Raw genomic sequence first — 10157 nt, 5'->3', positions numbered from 1 at the left:
GAGAAACAACTTGTCCAAAGTCACCCAGATGGGCAGTGTGTGTGGGATTCGAACTCAGATCTGACTGGTTCTCTGGATCTGGCTGATGGTGGAAGGTGGAGGTAAGTCCTAATCCTTCCCCCCTTGATTCATCCCCCAGAAGTGGGGAGCAGTGATCTGCTTGATGATCACCTGTAGATCTCCCCACAGTGATGGGGGAGGGGTCTTCTGCACAGAGAAGGACACAGGTTTGATGACACAAAGGAGACCATTCAAAGGGATGACACCAAGCAGCGGGGCATTTCATCATCCCATTGAGCTCCTCTGACTCCCCAAGCCCCATCCTCCCTACTGAACTTCCCTCCTCCTTCTTCTTCTTTGAGCCTCTAGCACCAATGCGCCCCCTCAACCCCTCTCCCCTGAGTCCACCACATTCACTGAGTCCCTCCCCTCGCCTTCCTCCGAGCCTCCACCACTCCTGGTCACTGAACACCCTTCTCCTCACGCCCTTCTTCTGAGTCTTCCCCCCTTCCAGTTCACTGAGCTTGACAGCCCCCTCATGGACCTCTCCTTCCTCTCCCAGCCCCTCCAGAGCTGCTTCTCGGGAGCCAAGCTGTCTCGCCCACGCCCACGAGTTCCCATCACTCAGTCAAAGGCACTTAAAAGCACTTAGAGAACATGACGGTGCGGGGGTGGGGCGGGGTGCTGTGTGTGGAGGGGGGTGTGCCCCCAACCTCCTCTTCCTTCTCCACATCAAGCCAGCGCAGCGCCCGCTTCAGCCTCCTCTTCAGGCTGAGGCGGTAGTCACACTGGCCACACTTTTGGCAAGTTCCCCCCATCCACCCCCGACCCCCCAGCCCCTGCCTGGCCGCTCCTGTGGGCCCAGGGTCTGCTGCAGTTCTTCTCAATCGGCCTCAGCTGGTTTCCGGCCCTCCAGCCCCTGCCATCACTTAACACAGAGCCTTTTCATTTCTGACGGCACTTTCCAGTGGATGGCAGCGCCATGGTGTCTGGTCAATGCTTGGAGGGGGTATGGCAGGACCCACTGCCGCTGTGGAAAAAATAACCAGGGCTCAGTTCTATCATTTTGCCAGTATGACTAAAGTCCCAGTTAAGCAAAGTCCCCTCAGTGACAGTGAGCCCAGGTTATCTGAGCTTCCCAAGGGCATGAGTGGCTGAGCTGGTCCCATTCGGTGGTCCAGAATGAACCATGGACCACGGGCAAGGCTGCACTACACCTTCTGGGCCTGTTTCCTCCTCTCTGTGAAAGGTGTGGGGACACCTACCGGGAGGAGCAGACAGGAGCAGAGGGGCTTGAAAAGAATTTTGCCACTGAAGGGTGGTGCTCCTCTCGGGAGGAAGGGGGCGGGCGGGCACTAAGGTGTGCGAAAGCTGCGCCAAGCTCAGCAGCAAGTGCTGAGGTTTGCTCTGCAAGGGCAGGGCCTGCCCGGTGAGTAGTCAGTCCTGCCAGATCCCCACCAGGAGGGGCCAGTTGCCCCTCTGCGTTAATCTCTCCACGTTCTGGTGAAGTTTCCGGTCCGGGAGGCCAGGTAGAGCCGATTCGGCCGCGCGACAGCGTTCGGGACTGTGCCAGGAAACAAGACTCCTGAGTTCTATGTCAAGCTTTCAGCGGTCACATAGTGTGGCTTCAGGCAAAATCCTCCCGCAGGTGGGGCCCAGGGTCCGTGATTTCTAAGCCCCAGCTACCAAAGCTTATGACTCGGGGCTCACCGGAAAAGATGCGGCCCCTTTTTCGCCCCAAATGTGGAGGAGGTGGATGGGCACTGGATCCGTGGGTCGAAGGACCAGGGGACCAGAAGGGTTCGGGCAGTGTCCTGACGGGGCGGGGCATGGGTAGCAGGTTCAGGGCATGCGCGTCTCTGACTGGCTGTGCTGCCATTCGCCCCGCCCCCTGCTCTATAAGACACGCGCGCGGCTCGCTCAGGGCTAGTGTGGGGGCTGCGGCTGCATCTCACCCTGGTTTGCTGCGTCCATCCTCCCCCGCGTGGGGGGAACAGTCGGCCAGACCCGTGGACCTGCCGCTGAGGGCCGCCGGGGGTGGGGGGCGGGGGATGCCGGGCTGCCGCATCAGCGCCTGCGGCCCGGGGGCCCAGGAAGGGTCGGCGGAACCGGGATCCCCGCCGCCGCCGCCGCCCCGGGAGCCCCTCTCGTGCCCTCAGCCCGCATCCCCAAGTCCGACCTTGACCCCGACCCGAGCTCAGGCCTCATCGCAGCCCGAAGCGGCCCAGGAGTCGGCGGGCTCCGCTGAGGGGCTGGAGCTGCAGCGCTGGCGCCAGGGCGCTAGCGGGGGCGCAGGGGTCCCCGGGCCAGCAGGGGGCGCGGGCGGCGGCCCAGGCGCGGCGGCGGCGGGCGGCCGCGCGCTAGAGCTGGCTGAAGCGCGGCGGCGACTGCTGGAGGTGGAGGGCCGCCGGCGCCTGGTGTCGGAGCTGGAGAGCCGCGTGCTGCAGCTGCACCGCGTCTTCCTGGCAGCCGAGCTGCGCCTGGCGCACCGCGCCGAGAGCCTGGGCCGCCTGGGCGGCGGCGTGGCGCAGGCCGAGCTCTACCTGGCGGCGCACGGGCCGCGCCTCAAAAAGGGCTCGCGCCGCGGCCGCCGCGCCCGCCCGCCCGCGCTGCTCGCCTCGGCTCTGGGTCTGGGCGGCTGCGTGCCCTGGGGTGCCGGGCGCCTGCGGAGGGGCCACGGCCCCGAGCCGGAGTCGCCCTTCCGCCGGAGCCCGCCCCGCGGCCCCGCCTCACCCCAGCGCTGACCTCCGGCGCCGGGACCCCTGGCCACCCCGAGAGACCACCGCCCGGGTGCCGACCGATGGACTGCGGACGCCCGCTGTGTGGAACGACGTCACCGACGCGGATGGACAGATTGGCCGACCACAGGAAGAGACAGTCGGGGGGCCGGGGGCCCAGTAAAGAAGGCGAAACCGAGGTGCGGTCTTAGCGGCTGGCTCATCCGAGGGGCGGGGCGGGGAGACCTCCCTTCCGTAGAGCTTCTGGAGTTCGCTGGGTTCTTAAATAAAACTGTCCACTTTCTGTTGCCGCCTCTCCCAGAACTCCTGAGGAATGAGGTAGTGGCACTAAGTCCCCATTATAGAGTTGGACACATTGAGGCCGCTCATATTCCAGGAACGGTTTGCCAGCAAACTTTTACCGGTTGGAGCAACCCCACTCTCAACCTCCTCCAGCGTTGCCTTTCCTGGGTCCCTTGGGGCTGTAAGAAGAGTCTTGCCCTTGAGGCTGCTACTCTCTGGCACGTCCTTCGCAGGGCAGAATAATGAGGCCCCAGGATGGGGGGGGGGCAGCTGGCACAGTGATGTCGCTTTGAGTTGTCTCCTAAGGCCCTATTTCCCATTTGGGGAGATGGAATCGCAGAGAGGTTAAGGATTTGTTCCCATCATACTATGCTTAGGCGCTTCCACTTCTGGGGGACAGGTCTTTCCTCAGGCCCTCATTCAGCTTCGCTAAGAGCTGACTCAGACGACCAGGGGTGTTTGGTGACTGCCTGAAGGTTTGCAGGTTCTCCTAGGGGCTCCCAACCTGTCGCTAAGATGGCTCTGCCAGGGATGGAGCAAGGTGACATCTTGTAACGGGCCCCAGGGAGCAGGTATGTCATCAGCTTCTAGATTCTAGAAAGTGGGCCCTTAAAGGGCCAGACCTGAAACGAGATCCACTTCCCTTCCACATGCCCTTCAGGCCCTGCTCCCCTGCCCCACTCAGCTGTGAATGGCCTGGCTGCTGCTTTGCTGCCACCAGCTGAGTTGACTGCAGTCTCACTTGTTGGTCTGTGAACTGGGTGTCTTCACCTTCTGGAAGGTTTGTTGGGAGGTTAACACAGGGCAGAGGTCTGTCTGCTCCCATAAATCATGGAAGAATATCTTATTCTCTTATGTCACACCTAGAAACAGGCACTGCTTTTACTGCTGGAGCTCAGGAGCTGATCTGAAGTCCTTGTTTTACAGAGTGGCAAGGTCACCTGCAGCTAGGGACAGACCTAGGTCCTAGGGTGTGTGTATGCCCTTCTCGCTGTATCTCTCTGCTGGCCGGGGGCAGGGGTTAGGGAGAACTGGTGTCAGCTTGTCTGCCGTGTGACCTAAAACAGCGGTCTCCAACCTTTCTGTTTCCAGGGATCAGTTTCTGGAAAGGCAACTTTTCTACCGACTGGGGCTGGGTGGATGGCGGGGGGGATGGTTTGGGGATGATTCAAGCACATTACGTGTATTGTACACTTTATTTCTACTGTTATTATGGCAGCTCCACAGCAGATCATCAGTCATTAGATCCCAGAGATTGGGGACCCATGACCTAGAACAACTCCATCCCCGATATGGGCCGGTTTCCTCAGTCCCTCTCTGAACATAGCTGTCCCTCCTCATGTCAGAGCTTGTAGGGGAGAAAGGGGTAGAACGAGGCAGTTAAGAGTCACGGGAATCTGGTTTAACCCTAGAGTCCTTGGGGTCAGGGGCACTGCTCTGAAAGCCAGAGCCCCAGGGGCCCTCACCTATTCCTCCTCCAGCTAGCTCTTCCTCTTCCCAGGTACCAAACTTTTTTTCCTGGTTCCTCAGCTCACAGCCAGGCCTTCCTGAAGCCATTCTTAGCTGGGGAAGGGAAGTCCAGGAGGAGGTCTCAGAGACTCTGAGAGCTTGGGGATCGAGAGTGCAGTGAGGGGCCCTGGCATCCTCTGGTCTGCCCAGAGAAAAAGGACCTTCCAAAGCCACTTGGGTCACTTTGGGTCTAGAGGCCCAGAAAGGACAAGGACTCCCTGGAGGTGACAGTGAGGAGCTTCAGGCTGCAGTGCTGGGCTGCAGCCAGGACTGTTTGCATGGGAGGGACTCTTGGTCCAGAGAAGCTTTTAGCTAATGGTTTAAAGTGCTCTGTGTCACCACAATTTTGCCTTTCTCTGGGATTTATTGGTAATCAGCTTTGCCCTGGTTTGAAAGAGGGAAGTGGGGCGGATAGGGAATTAGAGATGGCTCTTGCTGGAGAAAGTGGTATATGTAGGAATGGAGATTGGTCCCAGGCTCACAGCTCTGTCCCAGCTCTGTCCCCTCCCTCCACTTCCAGAAGTCCCAGGCTCCTCGTTAAGGGCCTCAGCCAGGGCACATAGTGCTCACTGACTTAAACTCCAGCTCTTGGTTAAGTGCTCTGTCCACTACCCCTCAGCCAGCAAATACGAGTCATCTTCCCACCCTTGCCTGGCCCAGCCAGGATCCCTCTAGAAGGTTCCATCTTCTCCTCAATCAACAAACATTGATCTCTGCTCAATCCAGAGGCTCCAGAAACAGCACTGAATCAGAGGGTCTGTGCTTTAAAGGGCTTGTGTCTACCAGCCCTCCTCTAGGCAGCCTGCCCTGGCATTGTTGGAGGAGGGCTGTCTTCAGGCCTTCACAACTAACTATGAAGTGAGTGAAAGTCGCTCAGTCGTGTCCGACTCTTTGTGATCCCGTGGACTATACAGTCCATGGAATTCTCTAGGCCAGAATACTGGAGTGGATAGCCGTTCCCTTCCCCAGGGGATCTTCCCAACCCAGGCATATAACCCAGGTTTCCCACATTGCAGGCAGATTCTTTACCAGCTGAGTCACCAGGGAAGCCCCACAACTAACTCTGGCCCCTGGTTATATATTGTAGCCCCCATCCCCACCCCACCCCCCATGACTTCCTAAACACTTAGATGGCCTGGCCATCTAGCCCTGGGGACTGCTGGACTGAGGACAGGCAATCCTCAGGGATCCGTGCGCTGAGGACGCTGATGGCCACTAGTGAAACTGCTGCTGCTACTGCTGCTAAGTCGCTTCAGTCGTATCCGACTCTGTGCGACCCCAGAGACGGCAGCCCACCAGGCTCCCCCGTCGCTGGGATTCTCCAGGCAAGAACACTGGAGTGGGTTGCCATTTCCTTCTCCAGTGCATGAAAGTGAAAAGTGAAAGTGAAGTCGCTCGGTCGTGTCCGACTCTTAGCGACCCCATTGACTGCAGCCCACCAGGCTCCTCCATCCATGGGATTCTCCAGGCAAGAGTACTGGAGTTGGGTGCCATTGCCTTCTCCAAGTGAAACTGGGATGTCAGCAAAGCGAAGGGAGGGGCGGAAAGACCAGTTTAGGGATTTAGAGGAACCTGCCCCTCCTATGGATGAGTCCTTTCGCTCTCTTGGCTGGCCCTGGTTAAGTGTGGCGCCCCCGGGCCGCGCCACCAGAGGGCAGTGTGGGCTGCTTCCCGGGACGTGGGGGCGTGGCCTGGAGCAGGTTCCCTCTCTCCATATCCCCGCCCCCAGCCAGCCCCTACTCCTATTGCTCGGGCACCACAGGCGTTGAGCTTTAAGGGTCTGGCAAGAACGTGCGGGTACTGGCGGTCACTTAGAGAAAAGGCGGGCCTCTGACCTCAGAGGGCAGGTCCATCAGGAGACACTTTCCTGGAGAGAGAGGTTGCACCTGTTGGCGGTTACCGTCTGAGTAAAAGCCTAGAGTACTTTACCCCTCCCAGGTGTGTTAGACTGATAATTGATCAGAACACTCCATCTCTGCCGCCGCCACCTGGGGATCAAGGTGGCTTCGCAGAGATTAGGTGGAAGAGACAATTCGCAGCTAAATTGCTCCAAGCCTGCAGTGGGTAGTCTCTAGAAGGCTCCCTTACCCTGACAGCCAGATCCCTCCAGGGGGTCCCAGTCTTCTCCAAGCTGAAGGAGGAGAACCTTTATTTCCTCCCCGCCTTTACATCCAGCGTGGGAGGAGGTATTTGGGAAAGCTGGGATATCCCCAGCCTATTTCTTCCTGCATTAGATCTTGACCGCACCCTGGCTAGGAGTGATAGGGGAAGGGAATCCTTGGTTGTGGAATGGTATATTAACCACCACATCTATGCCTGGTACTGTGCTAAGCGCTTTACACCCATTAGCTGTGTGAATCCTCCCAGCTACTCTGCCAACAAAGTAGGAGTTATTCCCATCTCCACAGATGAGGAAACTGAGAGTCAGGGAGAGCGAGTGACTGGCCCAAGGACATAGATCACTTAAGTGGGGGACACCTTCAACGTTAGGGTATGTGGCTTTCCGTTTATCAAGATATTGAGGGCTCCACATGGGTTTCTGAGCTCTCGCTCTTTAAGTCTGGGTACAGGAAACCCTAGTCCTTGGTTCTGGGGAGGGATGTGATCAGACATTGGTGGCACAAGGTGCCACCCCTCCAAGGTCTGGCCACACACCTGAAAGGCTGGCTCCCTAGCTTGGTTGTCTGTGCTCTGGGGTATGAGTCAGGCTGAGTCAGCAAGGGCAGGTCAGGGATGCTTAGGGCCTGGGTTTGCCTCGGAGGGCTTCCTCCTCCCCTGTGCATCTGGGCTGGCATGATTGGAGAGTGAAGAGCCTGGGATGGTAGAGGAGGAGGGTGACTGGCTCCATGGTGGGGCAGAAAGTGTCCTGTTACTTAGAACAAGAAAGACCTGGGATTAAGTCCTGGCCTGGAGCTCAGCTTCTCAGCTGGGAGAACTTGGGCAAATGACTTCCCTTCTCTGAGCCCGTTTCTTGTGTGTGTGTGTTTTATGGGGAGTTAGGAAGGAGATAATTTCCGAGTATTAAGTGAGAGGTCACATTAAGTGCCTAGCACACAGAGAAGGTCTGTAAGTGCTTGGTGGAGCCAACCTACCTGGCCTAGGAGAGGCTGCCAGGACAGAGCCCCCCAGGCAGTGTGGGCCTTTGCTTCTCCAGAGCATCACCATATCAGGCATCCCAGAACAGTCCCCCTTCTCCCCCCAGTGCCTTCCCCGAGGAACTCCATAAGGGGAGACGTGGAGGAGGGGCAGGCATTTTATCCCAGGAACATTCCATTCCAGCTGCTCAGACCAGTGGGGATCCCAGCCAAGGACAGAGGCCCAAGGGAGCTCACCCCAGGAGTCCCCACCCCTTCCAGGGCAGGAGCCAGTGGAGCCCTTTTCCAAAATATTGCCCTTGTGCCTTCTCTCCACAATGGCCCCTCTTAAGGAGGTAGATGCTGAAGGATTTGGGTGGGGCTGGGTGGCTGTGAGAGACAGAGAGGTAATGAAAGCTCTTGAAATGACTCTTTCCAGCTCCTCCCAGCTCCTCAGAGCCTCAACTCAGGATCTGACTTCTGGATTCTGCTCCTTTCCCCGGGCACCTCCTTCAGGAAGACTTCTCTAATCGACCCTGCACAAGCGCAGCACCCTGTTCACCTCAAAGGAGCCCCTCACTTGACAGTGGCAAGGGGCCGGGTTCTGGGGAAGTTGCCTCTACCAGGACTTTATATATTCCCGCATTTGACTCTGGCTTACATGGTACAACTGGGGATGTTACAAATCCTTTGAGATGCAATCAGATTAACAGAGCAGCAAACCTTTCCACCGAGAAAAGGATTTCTCTTTAAAAATGTCGTTACCATTCTTAAACAAGTCTCAGCGCAGCTGGGGTCCCCATTTTGGTAGATGCCATTGCTGCTCAGTTGAACAGCGGCAGGAGGGCTGTTTGAGGGAAAACGTTGCTCTGAACAATCCCTTAGTTGCCCTTGCCCACCATCCTTGCCCTGTGTGGGTGCCTGCCTGTGGCCCCTCAGAAAGATAATGGACTGCTGGCTCCCAGGGGACACACCTCTTTCTCAGGAAGAGGGGTTGACCACATAAAAATAATAAGCTTTAAATGAAGGAAGGGAGCACTTGATTCAAATATCTGGATGGTAGGCGGAAGGGGGCCACATGGACTCACACCCTAACCCAGAACTTGTAGAATTCCGCAAAATGAACGCATATGGAGTCAGCTCCTTGTTGTGTACATTCGGGAAGAATAAATCTCAGTGATGTGAGACAAGCGTGTGTGGTTTTGAGGTCTGCTCTGTGAGCGCCTGCACCACCTTTCCTCTGTGTGTGTCTGTCAGGGCTCTTTAAGTCGGCAGTTCCTTGAGCAGCTTCTGTTTAGTTTCGTTTGGCAGTCTGGGCCTGTTGACAGATTTGCAGACTGACTTCTCCCTTAACTTGGCTCCAGGCTGAACCTCTCCAGGAAGTCTTCCCCAATGAAAGATGTGATGAGGAAGCTCAGAGATGGGATGCCTGCATGGGACAAAGGGATGCCAGTGTGATGACATGGCAGCATGATGATCCGTGGGGAACTGCGTGTGAGCGTGCTGGCGAATGGATGGACCTGTCAGTCGGGGCCCCAGAAGAGACAGGGCACACTCAAACTGGGGAGAGATTTTAAAAGGGACTATATCTGGGACTTCCCTGGTGGTCCAGTGGCTAAGACTCCGAGCACCCAATACCGGGGGTCCAGGTTCCATCCCTGGTCGGGGAACTAGATCCCACATGCTGCAACTAAGAGTTCACATGCCACAACTAAAGATCCTGCTGCAATGAAGATTGAAGGTTCTGGGAGCTGCAACTAAGACCCAGATCAGCCAAATAAATAAATAAAAATTTAAAAAAAAAATTTTTTTTTTAAAGAGACTATTTCCAAAGCTGTGGGCTGGGCTTAAGAAACTAACAAGGTACCACAGCTATCTGTGGGGCTAGCAACAGAGAGAAGCCTTTACAACTCCTGGGCCTGAAGGGGTAAAGAGGGGAGAGGGGAAGCAAGGGCTTTGGGACCTGGAGAGTGCAGCTGTGTGGACAGGGACCCTGACAGGAGCAGTGGCCTTTGGTTGAGCAATGTAGCGACCTGATGGGAAGGGAGCAGGGAAATAAACACCCCATTCTCCTCCTCCCTCCAGTACTTCCTGCTGGGGACTCTCGTTGGCTGAACCCAACAGAAAGCCAAGGAACAAGGGAGCCATTGATGCACAGTTCATAGAGATCAGCCTCCCAAGGGCATAGAGCATGAAGGAGGGCAGAGAGTGGGACTGGAAGGGCCAGCACGTCCAGCAGCTGCCTGGGGGCCTATCTTTCATTCCCCAAAGTTCACAACAGGGCAGTTCCCACTCCGGAGCTCCCCTACCCACTGCAAGTCTTGCAGGGAATGGACTGTTGCTTGGAGAGGGGAAGGGGCATGGGTCTTTTCCTCCCTCAGTCTTCCCCCTCTCTGGCTCTTAGTTCTTGATTCTTTCCTGTCCTGGCATCTTAGATGGCTACAGGGATTGTCCACCAGAGAACAATGCCAGCCACTGAGTCAGTGTTTTTCTCACACCCGGAAACACTACACCTCCCCCAAACACACCCACAGGCATACCCGCTGCCATACAG

At 57.0% G+C, this 10157-nt stretch overlaps 1 protein-coding gene across 2 annotated transcripts; it reads left to right on the top strand.

Moving 5' to 3' along the window:
- Positions 1-1928: 1928 nt before the first annotated feature.
- TRNP1 (TMF1 regulated nuclear protein 1) lies at positions 1929-8793 on the top strand. 2 transcript variants are annotated; one of them, XR_014081038.1, is made up of 3 exons: positions 1929-2098; positions 2335-2917; positions 8043-8793. XR_014081038.1 is itself a non-coding variant. In XM_081586439.1 (2 exons), exon 1 carries the CDS (start codon positions 2052-2054, stop codon positions 2742-2744), a length of 693 nt encoding a protein of 230 aa, XP_081442565.1. In that variant the 5' UTR covers positions 1929-2051; the 3' UTR covers positions 2745-2917; positions 8043-8793. The 2 variants fall into 2 exon arrangements, 1 of the variants encoding a protein (XP_081442565.1); XM_081586439.1 differs by having other exon boundaries at positions 1929-2917.
- The last annotated feature ends 1364 nt before the right edge of the window (positions 8794-10157 follow it).

Source organism: Giraffa tippelskirchi, chromosome 3 (assembly GCF_054371585.1).
Source record: "Giraffa tippelskirchi isolate mGirTip1 chromosome 3, T2T-mGirTip1v1.2.pri, whole genome shotgun sequence".
Lineage (NCBI taxonomy): Eukaryota > Metazoa > Chordata > Mammalia > Artiodactyla > Giraffidae > Giraffa > Giraffa tippelskirchi.
The sequence above is the reverse complement of the archived record's forward strand: the minus strand, read 5'-3'. Positions and strand labels throughout refer to the sequence as shown.

What these genes read in the sequence shown, in the direction of transcription:
- TRNP1 (XM_081586439.1), top strand. Translation starts at nt 2,052, where the DNA reads ATGCCGGGCTGCCGCATCAGCGCCTGCGGCCCGGGGGCCCAGGAAGGG.